At 42.7% G+C, this 19010-nt stretch overlaps 1 protein-coding gene across 1 annotated transcript in view; it reads left to right on the top strand.

The window, feature by feature from the left end:
* GOLGA2 (golgin A2) overlaps positions 1-19010 on the top strand; it is a 1989954-nt gene that overhangs the window by 1083438 nt on the left and 887506 nt on the right. Inside the window, exon 19 of the mRNA XM_044058153.1 lies at positions 4653-4871. Coding sequence (XP_043914088.1) covers positions 4653-4871 — 219 coding nt within the window. The remainder of the gene's footprint in view (positions 1-4652; positions 4872-19010) is intronic.

Below are 19010 nucleotides of genomic sequence, written 5' to 3'. Positions count from 1 at the left end.
CTTTGATTCTAGCTGCCTTTCTGCTCAGATCATCTCTATCTGGAGCTGTAGGGCTGAGTGTTTCCACATGAGAATTTTACAGTAGCTCCTCCAGTCCTTGTGGTGGCAGTGCTTTACACCCCGTCTCCAAAACCATTGAGTGTACAAACTTATGCAGATCTCACCTGAGTTGGTAGCTCTATTCACTAATGGGTGTTTGTGAGGAAACCGTTCATAACCCCAAAAGCGGTAGTAGCAGTAACCACGGATGTATCGTCCCTTGTGTGGGGGGCATTACGAAGGAATAATGGTCTAAGGTTAATGGTTGGACTTGGATGCAAATTCACGCACAGTGCATTTGAGGTCGATCCACCTTGTGTTGTAAGAATTTCAGGACCACGTCTCTCAAGGTCTGATATCAATCCAAATGGACATGGTAGGAGTTTGGTACATCAGCAAGGAAGGAGGAATCACTTTGTTTGGAATCACTTTGTTTGGAAGCAGTGAAGATTTGGCAAGGGTGATGACCTCGCACCATTTTCTCATTGTAATAGACATCCCTGAGATTCTCACTTGTCTGGCAGGCAAATGCAACAGGACTCCCCTCCTACCTCACGAGTGGTTGATCAGTCCAGAGGTGGCTAACCAGATCTTTCATTGCTGTGGCATTCTTTTCATCACTCCCCACACCAACAAATGCAGCACATATTTTGCCTTGATTCCCCTTGACAAGACAGTCAGCAAGGGATGCCCTGTCAAAGCAGTGGCCTCCAGGGCTACTTTATGCTTATCCTCCTCTTCCTCCAATACTCAGGTTTCTCCTGAAAGCAAGGAAGTTCAAGGGAATAGTCATCTCATAGCCCTCTTCTTGCCAAGGCAGATTTGGCTCCCCTGTTCTGTAGCCCCATCTTGGGGAAGCCCCCTTGCCTCCTAGAATCCATTTAGGATGTAATCGTAAACCCTTCCAGGAAGCCTCATCTGGACATCACTATTCTGAAGTTAACCCGTGGGGTTTCCAGCTCCAGTGATGGCCAAGGAAGAATCCATAAATGCAGATGTGGTTAGCATCTCAACAGCATCCCAAAAGGATTCCAGGAGCAAGATATGTAAAAGTAAGTGGAAGAGATTTGTCTTCTGGGCTAAAGAACCCAAACCAAGAACACTGATGCTTTCTCTGCTACTGTCCCAGATTTCCTATGATTCCTGGTATCTGTTTTCCATTCAGGCTCCAGTTACTTAATGGTCAAGGTCCAACTAGTGGCAGTTTCATATTTTGAAATTGGTCTAAAAAGCTCATTCTCTCACTTCACACAAGATTTGCAAGACCTTTCTGAAAGCAGTCTTTCTAATTAGACCTCTGATTAAAGACCCTCTACCTCCATGGGACATGTATCTCATTCTGGAAGCCTTAACCAAACCTCTGTTTGAACCTGCTTCTTCTGCAGAGCTGAAGTTCCTCTGTTGGAAGACTATATTCCTAGAAGCTGTTGCATCAGAGCTTCAAGCACTTACTTCATCCTCTCATCGTCTACTTTTCTGTAAAGATAGGGGAGGCATTCAGGACTTGACCCCAATGTTCTGTGAAAGGTCACTATGGAAGCCAATATGTCTCCATCCTTGCATCTCTCAGTATTCATTCGACTGTTCTGAGAAGTATGAATGCACCTTGCATACCTTGGACATTCATAGACAATTGCACTTCTACCTGGATGGGTCTAAATTTATTTATTTTGCACTTTGTTTACCATGATAGCCCACTGGGCCAAGAAGAGCCTGTTTTCAATGGAGACTCTGGGAGAAAAGCTCCATGAAAAGTAATATAATATGAAGACAATGCATTTACATTTATGTAATACTATTGAAGAACGGTGGTATTGCATAACATGATAAAAAATCTGCGATTGCAGTGACAATTCAGTTAAAAAAGTAAAAGGTAAAATTACACACACAACACATAAATAGGTCAATTAAAATAAGAAAAAGCCAAAAGCCAGTGGTGCATATTCCTGTTAAATTTGTTTGAATGTGAAATAACACAGGGTTGGCATTACAGTTTTATATGAAATCTTAGAGTTAAAGTAGGATGGGGGATAAGAGATGTTAATTGTTGAATATAAGAAGGGGTGGGACAGTAAGAAAAAAAATAGAGCAGGAGTAGGAGTAAATGACAGAAATGAAGATGGTAGAAGTCAGAGAAGCTCAGTATGATGAAGAGAAAAGAGAGGTAAAGGAGTGTGAGAAGTGGGGAAAAAAAGAGGTGAGTCATGGGATGAGAGCAGGAACATTCCCAGATGGTTTTGAGATGGGAATGAAGCAGGGTCTTAAGGTAGTGTGTTTGTCTGTAGTACGAATGAGAGGTGGCAGGGAGTTCCAGAGGTGAGTTAAGGAAAAGGATAGTAGGCATTTGCCTGGAGGACGAGCAGGCTTGTGCAGTTCAAGCAAGTTATGGTTACTGGATCTTAGAAGTTTATTGGGTAGTTGCATTTTGAAGTTGGAGGCAAGGGAGGGGCAGAGATGAAGGGGCTAAAGATGAGTTTATGGGCATGAGTATGTTGAATATAGGTAAGATCATTTCCTTTGCCCCTAACAAGTTTATCTCTTGATGGCTGTCAAACCGTATCACCCTCATTTATGCTAAGCAAAACAAAACTTTACCTTGCAAGCCGAAGGTTTATTCTACCAGAGTAGTAACTGCAGCCACAGCCTTTTTCAGGTCATAAGCAGTAAGTGACATTTGTGATGCTACCACTTAGTCCTCTGTACATATTTTCATTAAACATTGCAAACTTTGTTGCTACTGTAGGGCTAGAGAATTATTTGGTGCTACTTTCTTGAAAGGTGTCCTGTATTGAGACCACCCAGAGCTAATTGTAGCTGGGGATGCTTACCCATACTTTGGATTGGACTGCCTGAATGAATAGGGTATGAAAGTTTTGTACTTACTGTAATGCTTGATCCTTTCATTCAGTTCACTGCCCAATATGACAACCCACCCACCTTCCCTGTCGTCCAGTTGTAAGACTTGTAGGAACATTTTTAGTAAATATCATTCCTCGTTAGACAGAGTAAGAGATACTTGGCTGTTCAGGTACCAGTCAAGATCTGAGGTGTTCAGGGGAACAGTTGCATTATGGTAGGGAAAATTCTTAAGAGGCTTGAGGCTGGAGCACTGCGCTGCTAGTTAGGATCTGCTAAACAGCTCGAGGACCTATAGGTCATATCAGAAAGGCATGAGTGAAAGGATCTAACATTTTTAAGGGACTTTCATGTAGTTAATATATTTTTTCACTTCCCTACTTTGTAATATTTATTTTTGTGATTTTTATGTAGCATGAATCCATAACTTTACAAACATTACTTTGCCATAAGTGAGTTGGAGATATTAAACGCATGTGTTTAAAAGTTGTACTCTCCAGGGCATGGAAAGATTGCTGCCAGTCTAATATTCTTTTTTTTTTTGTGATTGGCTTTCTAATTATCCCCATCCATGGTCATTCATTGTAGAGTTTAACTCGCTACTTATTTTTGTTAATTATCCCTTTCTGAGATTTTTTTTTCTTACTGGTAGACTACTAAAATAAGTAACTATAACACATGTAGAACCATTAGTTATTAGTATTGTCCACTGTTGTTGTATGGCAGTTACTACCTTTAAATGTGTTCTAACACTTTTTTTACACCTGCTTTGCTACCTCAGGTGATTGTATTATAAGTGTCATGCATGCAAGTATTTTTTTTTTGTTTGCTTTTAAATTGTGGCCCCTGTGTAGAAGACCATAAGCTTCCACTGATGCCTATCCTCAGTCTCTGGTGCAGGTTATAACTCCTAACCCCCCCCCCCCACAACCTAATCCCCTACTTTCCCTGTATTATCTAAGAGGAGATTGAGGTATCTCAGTGCAGTGCCCTACCTGTATCAGTAGGGATTTTTTGTTTTATGCCCCCCTCCCCCCACACACACAAAGGTGTGCAATGGCATGTGGACATTAAGGTCAATATTTTGTCAGTGCATTCTCCACTGTTTGGAAGCTAAGGATGTATACCCCTATCTTCACCAGTTTTATCTTATGCTTAAGACACCCTCCTGGGGGATAGGTGAGCCGGTAGTACCACTACCTTTCCTGTCTCCCCCTTGCCAGTTCCTCAGGTACTGGACTCACTAATTGAACCCGAGTCACCTGATCTCTGTTGGGTCTTCTTTCCTTTGCTCCATAGAGCTAACATAGGCATTTTCTTAATGTCTTTATGTAAAATTGTTCCATTTCCATGTTTGTTTTTCCTGATATAGAGCCCTAAAGGTGAAACATTCTCTGCTTTTTGTGGTGCACTTAACTCTGAAGTCATTTACATAACCACTTTCTTCCTTATCTTTTCATTTTCTTTAATTCTCTTCCCATTACTATCTTGTTTTCTGCTATGTTTGAGGTCAGATGTCGCCTGGAATAAGCCACTAGTAAGTGCTAGCTTTCAGCTGAATGATGCCATTATCTGTTGCTAGGTTCGTCCTCGATTTGTACAATTGGATAATAGAAGTAACAAATTAGAAATAATTGGTAATAAATTATTATTAAATATTTACTATTCAGGTAGTTACCAAGTGTAAGTCTTTCTCACTGTGTTGGCAGTGAGCTATAGTACATAGTATTCTTATTTAATTTTTAACCTTTACATAGGTTCGTGATAATGAACAGCTAAGTCGTCTTAACCAGGAGCAGGAAGAGCGATTGTTGGAACTAGAAAAGACTGTCCAACGATATAACGAGGAAGTAGTGGATAGGCAGCAAATACTGGAAAATATGCAGAGTGATAAGATGACTATCAGTAGAGCACTGGCTCAGAACAAGGAGTTAAAGGAGCAGCTGGCAGAACTCCAGAATGGATTTGTCAAACTGGTATGTTGTCCGTATTCTCAGTCGTCATTTTGGTATTTATTTTATATACCTTACAAAACTTGAATGTGGTGGTCTGTATTCACATTGAAGTTGTCTGCCTTATGTCAGAATATTGATTTAAGAAAAAGGTTTTCTTAATCAGATAAGTCAAGTACAGTATCCTGCAGAGATTTAAATGAAGTTTTCAAGCTCTCTAAACAGTTATTGTAACATAAATGATTTAATAACACTTCACAGAGGATAAAACTCATTTGTCACTTATGCTATCACATGGCTCTTTGAAACATCTGAAGTTTTTTTGTGAGGTATGCTTCTTTGGCCCATGCGCAGCATCCATTTTATGTGGCTCAGGCATGTGCAGTTTGAAGTTCTCACTTTCTGTCCAAATGGAATTCCTTCAAGTGACGTGTGATACTGTATTCTTGTCCCAGGACTTCCAGAGCTGCTCACGTTCTTAGTTAAGAAGGGTTTATAGTATTGATGGGTAATGCCACTTCCTGTGCTGCAACCACATGATCTATCATAAGTAAGGAGCATAGCTCTCAACCTTCTCTTTCCAGAATGAGGAACACTTCCTCTCGGAATATGGAAAAGATGAACAAAATATGGAATACATTCCAGCAACTTACTAGCAACTTCAGCTATGAAGCCCATAGGACCCTTAATGTGTTACGTTTGCTTATAGAAAAGTTCTTTTAATGGCTTGATATGATTCAGTTCTAATTTCCATGAATTTCAGTTAGAAAATGCTTAACAATGAATGTGTGACACTCTTTCAATGTGGAACATTGAGGAATATGCACTTTGACCCCAAATGAGTAACATTTCTCGTAATGAGGTACACTTGAGAGTTATGGTAAGGAGACCAGCTTGAGGCCTTCATCCATGTTTAAAGACTAGCAAGGATTAGAGACCCTGTGTAAGGAATGACTGAAGAGTTTGCCCAAGGATCCAAAAAAGAAGTATAAAAGTGACAAGAGTACTTGGCTGCCAGATGTAAGACCTTCAGGCTGATTCAACTTCTAATTTCACTGCTTCATTGGTGATTTCATTTCCCTATCTTGGATCACCTTTCCTCTAGCGAAATGTTGTCCAAGACCTTGCCTTTGGACTTGTGAAATTAAGCTGGGAGGCACTAACCTGGTAATGTACTCTTGAGAAAAGAGCAGTTCATGTTTGATTCCCCCCCCTCCATTTACTGGTTCTATGAGGGCATTTGAGTTTCCATTGTATTTGTCTGTATCTAAGCTCAAGCCTGGAAAGTCGGCTTTTACTCATGCTCCTAGTGGTTTTCACCTTAATAGAGGGAGCTGAGTCAGTGCTCAGAGACTGTCCCACCTTCACTTGCTGGTTTTGGGCCCTTTGCCTCTTTTCATTGCCTGCATTTAAGTCTGTAACTTGCTTTAGAAGCCAGTGGATCAGAGGCAGCTAAGTACGGTATTTAGTGTTGGTATCATTACTAGGCCTTTTTGTTACTCTGTAAAATCTTGGCTCTGTCTTTGATTGTACCTCTTTGTTCTCCCATCGCTGTGTCAGTTTTTCAACATTTTTATTAAGTCATCGCATTTTAATCAGTGACATGGATATCATGCATTTATAGGGGAAAAAAAAACTTAACATTGTCGTTGTTTTCATGCAGTGTAAACCATTTTCATTCACTCCAGCATGATTTATACCTTCCATAAATAAGAGAGCTCCTTGTGAACATTGTTCTCCAAGTATTGTTACTTCCTTAACTGTCTCACCAGAGGCCTTGGATGCACCTTCTATTATTGGGGGTGGATTGGGGCTGAGGCTGGGAGGAGGACCATGAATGTGTCTCTCTTACCCTTCAACAATAACAAGTGGACTATTCAGCATAGTTTTTTATCTGGTACCGTAATTGTCTTTGGAAGCTGCTGCTTTTTGTGAGGAAAATCCAACTCCACATGTTTGACAGTTGTCATAATGCTCACAGGGCAACATCAGTCTTTTATAATTCTCTAAATACTTTCAAGCAACTCTACTCTGTACTTTATGGTCCTAGAATTAAAGTGAGCTCAGGCAGAACATTGGTCTTAATCACAGACATGTAACAACAACCTAGACAAAGTGGAATGAAAAATATATTTGTCTCCAACAGGGCACTTAACTTCAGTCACTCCCTCTCTGGTTTTGTGCCAACCAGTGTACTCCATGAAGGCCAAATCAGGCTCTGACAGCAAGAAAAACCTGAGAAAAATTATGCAGGCTGATGACCCTTAATCTCAACTTCTTGACATTGGAATGGGAGGGTGTCTTCTGGACCAGGAAGAAGGGGTAAATATCTGGTGGTATGGCCAGCCAAGGGCTTCCACAACAGGAAATCTGAAGATGATGTTACTGCAATGGTGATGACACCAAATTTATGGTAAGTAGATGCAAGTGTTGTTGTTTGTATTTTTGGCTTTTCCCGGTAAGGGGTCACTACAGCGGAACTCCGATCTGCTAATGATTGGCAGTAGATTTTTAGGGTGCCGAGTTGCCAGCCTGACGCCCAACCTTCAGCGTAGGCATGCCCATTCACGCATGTCTTTCGGAGGCCACTCGACCGCAGGGAGGACATGCAGACTCCACACAGGAGGCATCCCCAGCACACTAGCTGAGAATCTAACGGGAGAACCTTTTGCTGTGAGGCAACAACGCAACCGCTGTTCCACCGCAGCTATCTAAGTAGATGCAAGTGTACTTTTTCATATTTACTTTCACATTTTCATAAGTGAGAGAACTAAATGTTACTGAGGGTCATGCAGGTGTCACTGTCCATACTGTACATTGCACTGGAGATATTGCTAGCTGTTCTCATTTATGAATAAGCAGTGCTTGCATATGTTGCATGGCATCAGGTGAAACCTTATGTAATAAAAATAATTGTCAATATTTGCATTCCAAGGTGTTCATCTTGAGAGCTCTTCAGTGTTGTTTGCATTGCTACTTATCTAGATAGTTGTAATTTTTAATACTTTTGCAAATATTTCAAAATCACTTGGGAATTTCTTACTGTAATGTGAAAGATCAAGTCTGACTGAAGAAAAGTGACCTGGCATGATCTGTCTAGGTTGTAGTTTCAAAGGTATGAAGAGTTTTGTAAAACATGAGAAAATTGTAATAGTGGATTTGTGTGCATTATACTTTATTATAGCAGTAATGTAAAGGTGACAGATGTACTGTTATCACTGTAAATAACATTTTTTTGCTGGTTATATTGTTTGCACTTAAGAGCATGTACTGTTCATAAGATATTTACATTTGTCTAGCTTTTGCTTTTTAACTTGATTTTTCAGAAAATGTTTTGCTCTGTAAGGGTAGATGTAGGCTGTTGAAGGTGCAACATTCCACATCTCGGAGGTGTTGGAGAGGATAAATAGTTGCCTGTTTAAACATGAGGGATGGGAAGATACAGCATGAATCCCCCAAGCTTTAGGTGCTCAGCAGAGATGAGTTTACTGAAGAAAGGGGAAGTCAGGAGTTAAAGAAAGCAGCCAGGCGAAGAGCCTTATGTTTAATTGGGCTGCAAGGGATGCTAATGTTTAATGAGATCATTTTCTTAACACATATGAAATTAGCATGACGTTAACCCTGTCAAGTCCCCCAGACCTCTTCATTTTTACTAAAAGCAAAACTGCTCAGCCACACCACTAGTGAAGGAGATTGGTTGAGCTGACTAAAAGTAGTACATGTGAGCCAGAGAAGTAGGAGCTTGGCATTCATTATGTGACGCATGACAATAAAGAGAGTAGTGAAAAACAGGAAAATAATTAGAACTGTAGAGGATGGCATCACTGGTTCACACATAGCAGCTCTGGGACATTGCACCTTTAGCAGCCTAAATTCTTCATTATTTTCTCGAATCCATGTTGAAATTTAAGTACCTAGTGAACTTGTGCAAAGTAATGTTTTCAGAAAAAACTCATTTTCTATAGTAATAGTCAGTATATTCCAAAATCTTGACATAAGTACTACATTACATTTAAAAGTAAAAAAAAAAAAGTCAGGCTTAGATTTTTTGAGTTTTCACAAAGAGCTCTGTGCATCTTCAAGGCTTTCCCCATTTGGGCAGAATTCCAAGAGACTACTCTCCCACCTGTAATATGTCATAGTTAAATTATGCGGTTTTCTAATCTCCACTAGGCTGCATCTTAAGGCCAGAAAAATGTTTAGTAGTAGACTAGATGCATAGAACATTAAAGGATCTCACTTTGGCCACAACTCACTCGCGCTACTGAAAACAGTCATAGTGCTGTGTAGGGAGGTTGACTTTCAGGAAAAAGAAAAATATAAGGAAGAGAGGGAGTGATTTAAGCCAGGCATGTTGCATTGAAGTGTAAGATGTGTTTATCTGTGAAAGGAGTCCAAAAGAGAGTGCCTCATCACACATGCAGAATGGCAGAGAAGTGACCGCTGAATTTATTAAGACTCGTGCTTGCTGTTCTGTTATTCATTTTGTGTTGGTAGTTGGTTGGTGAGAGATTCCTGTAGCTGGTGTAATTTTTGTCTTGATGCCGTCTACTTCCCGAAACCTTTATAGGCAAATACATTATTTGCCTACAGAACTGTTGACTTTTGGATATAGAATATTTTAGTCCCTGGTCTGTGAAAAGTGGGAAAAATTGTGCAGTGTTCCCTTTTGTTGTTCAGGGAGAAAATGAATTTTTGCTCAGTAGCAGAGCTAAATACCTGGCTGTATTTGATTCTATAACCATCTTGGCTATACCAAGCACTTGATCTGTTTCAGTGATGGTTAACAAAACTGTACTGCATTTATTTATTTGCTTCATTGTTTATTGCTGGTCTCTCTCTGCATTTTGTTCCCACCATCCTACCTGACTGTTGTTTCTCTTAAACGTGGTGGCTTTGGAATTGCTTGCTCCAGCTGTACATTTGATTTTGGTCAGTCCTCCCATTCCCATCTCATTTGCTCACTCAACTGAGTACATTGAGATAATTTGTTAAGGACTACCCCCTTGCTTCTTTGATTTTGGACACTCCTCCCAGTCCCATCTCATCAGCTCAGTCTACGGAGTAGAGAGAGAGAGAGCATTTGATAAGGCCCAGCCTCCTTCGTTTTTTTAATCTTCAGCTACTCCACATGGTTCTATAATACAGTATGTAGATGATTCAACACTTGTCTGTGCTGCCCCTTCTCTATCAGCTCTTCATTCTCAAACACAGGAATCTTTCACTACTGTTGAAACATGGTTAGCCAATGCCCATCTAATCCTGAACCCAAACAAAACTAAAGTATTGCTGTTCTAACCTAACAAGACATCTATCGCATGCCCAACATTTAACATAATAGCCAAAGACAATATTGTAATCTCCCCGAAAACCCATACAAAACATCTTGGAGTGGAAATAGACAATACCCTAAAATTTGACTTGCATGTCTCCCTAGATATAAAAAAATCCATAAGAAACTTGGAAGTCTATATAGGCACAATAGGTTCCTTACCACAATGGCCAAAATTACATTAGCACAAACCCATCTGATCTCCACTCTACTATATGCCTCTCCAAATTAAACTTAACTAAGGAAAACTGACTTATCTAAGCTAGAAGCATGTTATAATAAAATTGCTAAGTTTGCATCTGACTGCCCATATAGAACACATCATTGTACAGCTTTAAAGATATTAGACTGGCTTGAGCTTCCCAACATTATTATTTACAACCAACTCTCTCTAACTTACAAAATTGTAACACAACCAACTAGAACCACTACAACTTTGCATTACAAAATCTCATCCTTCCTTACAGTTCCAGCAGACCACTTTGCTCTAACAACAAGAACTTACTGTCTCCAAGGCCAACAACACTGCAGTAGAATCTTTATTTTCCAACTATATATCTTGTATATGAAACTACCTTCTTAACTCCAGTCTCTCAAACTCCATTCTCTCAATTTCATCCACTAACCACTTTAAGTCATCACTTAAAGCTTATCTAAAAAAATAAGTGGCTATGTTCCTGTACTTAACCCCTCATGAGTGCTCTAACACATCACAGTATACCAAAAACATATCCAACTTCTCCCCCGGTGTTTAATCCTTTGTTCCTACCGACCTGTCTTAACCTTATATCGTGACATAAGTCAGACCATCAAATAGTTCAATATGTTCAAAGCCGAGGTTTTGTTGTCAAGATGTAACACATTTGTATGTTCTTATGTATACTACATTTTGTTTGCTTTATATTTTTTTGATTATTGTAATGGGTGCACGAAAATGTATTGTTACTCATGGAGCTTTTCTCCCCAGGCCTCTGCTGAAAAAGGACCAGTGTCCAGTAGTCGGACTTTCCCGGTAAACAAATGTTAAATAAATAAAATAAATTTACTACTGCTTGTTAGTAGCCTGATTAAGTTTATCTGTTATTCTAAGCATCCTAGATGTCCTTCAAGGATGCATCTGCAGTCATCACATATGGGTTGTCCTGCCTCAGGCAGCCCTTCGGTCGGCCGGATTCCAAAGTCTGGGTCCGGCGTCGGCTGATGTCGCCCTTTCCCCGACGTCAGAGCGCCTGGGGTATAAAAGCGTCAGCCGACGCCATCTTCCTCAGTCTTTCTTGCCGCGTGGTGCCCAAAGCAGAAGCAGTTCGCAAGTGCCAGTCGGCCAGCTCCTGTAATTCAGCTAAACTGAAGACTTCAAAAGCTAAGTACCCCGTTGGGGACTCTTTCTTGCCTCAGCTGATGTCAGATAAAATTAATAATTGCTTAACTTGTGGGAAACAAATACCTCATAAGGATTTCCACTCTAACTGCCTACCTTGCCTAGGCCCAGACCACAATGTCTCAGCCTGTTCCGCCTGTGCTTCCTTCAACCGATGCACTCTTAGACGTCGGGCGGAGTTCGCAGAGGAATTTTTTGGGGCTAGTTTTGCTTACAATATGCCGTCGGAGACTCCGACTTCACATTTAATAAAGAAACGGAAGGACAAGGACCGACACACGCGGTCCACGGTTTCGGCTGAAACCACAGCCAGGCCTACCGCGAGTGTCTTGGTCTCGGCTGAAACCGAGTCCTTGGTACTATCGTCCACCGAAACCGTACAACCAACAACCTCGGAGGCCACTACTGTATCGGTTATTGAATCTCCATTAGAATCCGGTGTCTGGGAACCTTCCGACACCATCCCCTTAGACAAAACTACACCAGCACATGGTGCAGCCAGGCCTCCTGCATCCATGTCTATTAAGGCATTATCAAGGGCTAAAGCTGCTAAACACTCAAAATCTATGCCTCCCAGGGTTATCCCTCAGGGACCCACTACAGGTTCTCAGATCCTTAGTTTAGAAGAGGACCTTATTTTATTAATTAGGGGCTCACAGCCTCATCCGGACAGGGGTTCTCAACCTCCTACAGAAAAAAGGCCCAGGGTTGAGCCCTCTAATCCCCACTCCTCAGATGAGGCCTCTGATGGCTCTGCTCTCTCGGACTACCAGGAGGAGGTTTTTTCGGCCTTCGAGGATTCTGATGCAGAGGAATCTATCCCTTCGGCCTCCCCTCCTGAAGAGCTGTCCTTTGGGGAAACTCTGCACACTATGAGGGAGCATTTCCAGTGGCAGAGCCAGGAATTCTCTGATTCCAGGAAGAGATTAAGGACCTTCTTGCATTTGCCTCAGCATAGACCTTTGGCTATTCCCCCTGTTTTGAATGTCATTGATGATGTGTACTCTGAGTCTAGCACAACCCCTGACACTCTCCCTCCGACTCCTGCCAAACCCGATAGGTATTACAGGGTCCTGGAATCGCATCTTTTCCTTTACAAGGCCCACTCTGATGATCCAGAAACTATTTCCCAGGGCCCTAAAGGGGTTGCTGCTGTCACTACAAAAAATCCATTCCCCTCTGAAAGGGAGTCCAGGGCTTTAGAGCGATGGGGTAAAAAAGTGTATACTTCTGCTACCCTTTCTATGAGGGCTTTAAATTGTCAATTTCATATGATACAGTACCAAGAGTATTTGTTAGATGAATTGCATAAAAAACTGTCTTCACCTGAACCCCTAGATCGCAAATCACTTCAGGATCTGGTACATAATTCTCAACAGGTTAGCAACCATTTCTTGCAGTGTAGTTATGATGCATTGGAAGCTTCATGTAGGTCAGCTATGACAGGTGCAGTCATACGTAGGCATGCTTGGCTGAAGGAACAATCTCTGCCAGACCATGTTAAAGCAAAGCTTCTGGATGCTCCACTGGAAAAGCAAAAGTTATTTGGCTCCACTGCTCAGGAGGTCTTAAAGAAATTTGAAGAAAAGGCAAAATCTGTACAAACAGTCAAAGATTTTATTCAAGTCCAACCACCAAGATTCAGCAGAAATTGGCCTTCCAAGAACTGGTCCTTTCCAGACACAGAGAGATTTCAGAGAGGCAAGAACAGGCGTGCCAGAGGTAGAGGGCAAGCTAGAGGCTCCTACAGAGGACGTCAATGGCAGCCTCCCAACCAGAGAAGTAGTGCAGGGCCTACAACTGCTGCACAAGGACAGACTCAATGACTTTACTTTGACACCGCCAACCAGGGCTCAATTGGAAGCACCTTTGGGCGGAAAGCTTTCCTTATTCTCAGAAAATTGGCACATTATTACAAGGGACAAATGGACACTACAAATAATAGACAAAGGATACAGGTTCCATTTCCACACATTACCGAAAAGAAAAGGCATGCCGGACCTGCCACCAAATCAAAGAGCAGAGGCTTTGAAACAAATCTCCAACTTAATGCAAATGAAAGCAATAGAAAAGGTTCCTCTCTCAGAACAAGGCCAAGGATTTTATTCCAGACTCTTCCTTGTTCCAAGAAAAGAAAAGCAATGGAGGCCTATTCTCGACTTGTCCGCACTGAATACTTATCTCATTGTGCCAAAATTCAAAATGCTGACTCTACAGCAACTCCTTCCCATGCTGGGCAAGGGGTCTTGGCTGGTAACTCTGGACCTCAAGGAGGCATACCTGCATGTCCCTATCGGACAAAGCTGCAGAAGACACCTCAGATTTCTTGCAGGTTCAGAGCATTATCAATTCTCAGCATTGCCCGTTGGCTTATCTACTGCGCCCAGAGTATTCACAAAATGCCTGGCATCAGTAATTGCACACTGCAGACTTCAGGGGATGCAAATATACCCGTATCTGGACAACTGCCTTATACAAGCGGACAGCCAACAAACTTTGGTAAAACACTTGAATTATGCCATCCACCTTCTTCAGGCCTTGTGATATACAGTCAACATTCACAAGTCAAGACTTGTACCATCCCAAAGAATAACTTTTCTGGGTGCGAATCTAGACACAACCACCCAAATGGCTTTCCTCACAGAAGAAAAACAAAGTCAACTACCGGATTACTTCAAAAATCTGTCAAGACAAACTCAGCTGACTGCAAGGAAAATCCTGCAGGTCCTGGGTTACATGGCTTCTTGCATTCTTCTGATTCCTCAAGCAAGGCTACGTATGAGGAAACTACGATGGTACCTAAGGAGTTTATGGACTCAGCACAGTCACAGCTTGGAAACTTTGATACCACTCATCTTATGCCTTCAAAGGGAATTTCTGTGGTGGGCTCAAGCAAGCCAGTCAAACAGGGGACTGCCCTTCAGCAAACCAATAGCCAGCCAAACCATTACAATGGACGCTTCAGACCACTGATGGGGAGCGCACATGGAGGGAAGGTGCATTCAAGGACTATGGTCACAAAAAGAGCTACGCATGCACATAAACCAAAAGGAAATGCTGGCAGTGATACATGCAATCGAGGCCTTCAAGCTATTTCTACATCAAGGCCACCTGCTAATAAGGACAGAGAACACCACAGTTATGTGGTACATAAGCAAGGAGGTACCCATTCCTACCCTCTTTGCAGACTGGCAATGAATCTATGGGAACTTTCCTTGACGCTCAATACAGAGCTGCAATCCCAGTTTGTGCCAGGGAAGGACAATATACTGGCGGACAGCTTAAGCAGGAACATCATGGATGCACACGAATGGATGCTGCACCCAGACATCTTCCATCAGATAACACAATCATGGGGGAGACCGGACATAGACCTCTTTGCCTCCCCACACAATCATCAGCTGAAGAAATTCTGCTCAAGGACATACCACCTACTAGCATGGAAAGTGGACGCTCTCTCTTTCAGCTGGAGAACTCTAACAGTGTATGCATTCCCACCTCTTCCATTAATGACCAAGGTCTTACTGAAGATCAGGGCAGAGCAGCCAAGAGTGATTCTCATAGCTCCGGACTGGCCAAGACAGCACTGGTACCCATTGCTAAAAAGCATGTCATGGATGAAACCATGGCTTCTTCCACAATGGCCGCTTCTCCTGACACAGCACAATTACAAAACTCTGCATTCCAACTTGAAAACATTGCAACTAACTGTCTGGAAAATACCTTGATTCATCACCAGGATAAGCTATCCAAGAGAGTGAAGGATATCATCATAGAAGCTCGCAGGCCTTCCACAAGAAAGGCATACTCAGCAAAATGGAAAATATTTCACATCTGGAGCACCTCAAAGGGCCTATATGCAAAAGTTATGAACATGGCACATATCCTGGAATATTTGGCAGAAATGCTCCACAATGGTCTGTCTTACTCTTCCATTAAAATTCATGCTTCAGCAATTTCAGCAGAGTACAATACTGATCCACCTGTCTTCTCTCATCCTCTCCTAAGACAGTTTCTAAGAGGAATTAAAAACATTAATCCTCCAAGGAATCCACCAGTGCCTACTTGGGACCTTAACTTCGTGTTGGAAAAACTAACACTGCCTCCCTTTGAACCAGCAGCATCTGCAGAACTACAGTTCCTGGCTTGGAAGACTGCTTTCCTTCTGGCCATAACCTCAGCAAGAAGAGTATCTGAGTTACAGGCCGTCATGGCAGTGCAACCATTTCTTATCTTTCATCAAGACAGAGTCTCTTTGAGAACCAATCCTTCATTTATGCCAAAGGTGGTATCCAGGGTCTCATTAAACCAAGCTATTCACCTGCCTACCTTCTTTCCAAATCCACAAAGCAAAGGGGAGAAGCTTCTGCACACCCTGGACATACATAGACAATTGCGCTACTACTTGGACAGAACTAAGAGTTACAGAAAAACTGACCAGCTGTTTGTAGCGTATGCTGCTAGTGCACAAGGAAAAGCAATTTCAAAACAGACCATTTCTAAATGGATAGGAAATTGCATTCGATGTCCTTCAAGGATGCATCTGCAGTCCTAACAAATGGGTTGTCCTGCCTCAGGCAGCCCTTCGGTCGGCCGGATTCCAAAGTCTGGGTCTGGCCTCGGCTGATGTCGCACTTCACCCGACGTCACTGCGGCTGTCAGTTGGGTATAAAGGCATCAGCCGACGCCATTTTCCTCAGTCTTTCTTGCCGCGCGGTGCCCGAAGCAGAAGCTGTTCGCAAGTGCCGGTCGGTCAGATCCAGAGATTTCTACTACCGAAGACTTCTAAAAAGCTAAGTACCCCGTTGGGGACTCTTTCTTGCCTCAGCCGATGTCAGAAAAAGTAAATAATTGTTTAACTTGTGGGAAACAAATATCTCATAAGGATTTCCACTCCTACTGCCTTCCTTGTTTAGGCCCAGACCACGACGTAGCAGCTTGTCTAGCCTGTGCTTCCTTCAACCGACGGACACTTAGACGTCGGTCGGAGTTTGCGGAGGAGTTTTTTGGTCCCGCTTTTGCTTACAAAATGCCGTCAGAGACTCCGACTTCACAATTAGCTAAAAAGCGTAAGGAAAAGGACCGACACTCGCGGTCCGCGGTTTCGGCCGAAACCACGGTTAAGCCAACCACGAGTGTCTCGGTTTCGGCTGAAACCGAGTCCTCGGTTCTTCCTTCGGCCGAAAGCATTCCTCCTGCAGCCAAGGCCTCACACAGCATGGCTGAATCTGCTACTGAAATTTCTCCTGCTGTAGCAGGTACCCAGGATTTATCGGATACTATTCCTTTAGACACATCTACTCCTGCACGTGGAGCTGCTAGGCCCCCTGTATCCATGTCTATCAAGGCTTTCTCTAGGGCTAAAGCAGCTAAATCTTCTAAGGCCTTGCCTTCTAAAACCCCCTCACACAGGCCTAGCTCTAGTTCCCAAATGCTTAGCCTGGCAGAGGATCTTATTTCTTTGATCAGGGGATCCCAACCTCACCCTGACAGGGCCTCTCTTCCCCCTCCAGAGAAGAGGCCTAGAGCAGAGCCCCCTGAACCAGTTTCTACGGATTATTCTTCTGATGAGTCAGAAAACTCAAATCCTCCAGAAGGCCCTTACTCTCCATATGAGGATTCTGACGCAGAAGACTCCATTCCTTCTGCCTCTCCTCCTGAGGAATTTTCTTTTGGGGAAACCTTGCATGCTATGAGGGAACAATTTCAATGGCAGGGCCAGGATTTTTCAGATTCTAGGAAACGGCTCAGGACCTTTTTGCATTTGCCACAGCATAGGCCTTTAGCCATTCCTCCAGTACTAACAGTTGTGGATGATGCATTCAATGATGCTTGTAGTGCCCCTGACTCTCTTCCTCCGAACTATTTCTCAAGGCCCCAAAGCTGTAGCAACTGCCAAAAACCCCCTCCCCTCTGAAAGAGAATCTAGAGCATTAGAGAGATGGGGTAAAAAAGTATATACTTCTGCTACTCTTTCGGCTAGGGCTTTAAACTGTCAATTCCACATGATTCAGTATCAGGAATTTTTGTTAGATCAGTTAAATAAAAAACTATCCTCTCCTGAACCTATAGACCGTAAGTCCCTTCAGGATTTGGTACATAACACTCAGCAGGTCAGTGATCATTCCTTAAAATGCGGCTATGATGCACTGGAGGCTTCCTTTAGATCAGCTATGACTGGTACAGTGATCAGAAGGCATGCATGGTTAAAAGAGCAATCCTTACCAGACCATGTAAAGTCAAAGCTCCTAGATGCTCCCATGGAGAAACTCAGTTTGTTTGGCTCCCCTGCACAGCAAGTGTTAAAGAAGGTGGAGGAAAAAGCAAAATCTGTCCAAACAGTCAAGGACTTCTTACAGGTCCAGTCTCCTAGGTTTAGTAGAAATTGGCCTTCGAAGAATTGGTCCTTTCCGGACACCAGAGCACAGAGAGGCAGAAATAGGCGCTCAAGAGGCAGAGGTCAATCCAGAGGTGCCTACAGGGGACGTCAGTGGCAGCCTAACAACCAGAGAAGTACTGCCGCAGATCCAGCAACTACCACTTCCACAGGACAGTCACAGTGACTTGGCTCTGATACCGCCTACCAGGGAACAACTGGAAGCACCCTTAGGCAGAAAGCTAGCCTTATTTTCAGTAAACTGGCATTACAATGCAGGAGACAAATGGATTTTGCAGACAATAGACAAAGGTTACAGGTTTCACTTCCATACTCTACCAAGGAAGAGAGGAATGCCAAACCTACCACCAAACCAAAAGACAAACGCTCTAGGACAAATCAATCACTTACTAAGGATGAGAGCTATAGAAAAGGTACCGGCTATGGAACAAGGACAAGGATTTTATTCCAGACTTTTCCTGGTGCCAAGAAAAGAAAACCAATGGAGGTCTATTCTCGACCTGTCCGCTCTCAACACATATTTCATTGTTCCAAAATTCAAAATGCTGACCCTACAGCAACTTCTTCCCATGCTGGGCAAGGAGGCTTGGCTGGTGACTCTAGATCTCAAGGAGGCATACCTGCACGTCCCTATTCGACCAGATTGCAGAAGATACCTCAGTTTTCTTGCAGGATCAGAGCATTATCAATTCTCAGCATTGCCCTTTGGCTTATCTACTGCACCCAGAGTATTCACGAAATGCCTGGCATCAGTAATTGCTCATTGCAGGCTTCAGGGAATTCAAATTTATCCATACCTGGACGACTGCCTGCTACAAGCGGACAACAAGATCAAATTAACAAAAGATTTGGAAAAGGTTATTCACCTACTGCAGGCCTTGGGATACACAGTCAACATAAAAAAGTCCAGGCTGGTACCATCCCAAAGGATTACATTCTTTGGTGCAGAACTGGGCACATCCAATCAAATGGCATTTCTCACAGCAGAAAAGCAAAAACAACTACCACTCTATTTCAAAGCATTAACAACGCAGAACCAGCTTACAGCTAGGAAAA

Source organism: Protopterus annectens, chromosome 16.part0 (genome assembly GCF_019279795.1).
Source record: "Protopterus annectens isolate FY-2018-M chromosome 16.part0, PAN1.0, whole genome shotgun sequence".
Lineage (NCBI taxonomy): Eukaryota > Metazoa > Chordata > Ceratodontiformes > Protopteridae > Protopterus > Protopterus annectens.
The sequence above is the reverse complement of the archived record's forward strand: the minus strand, read 5'-3'. Positions and strand labels throughout refer to the sequence as shown.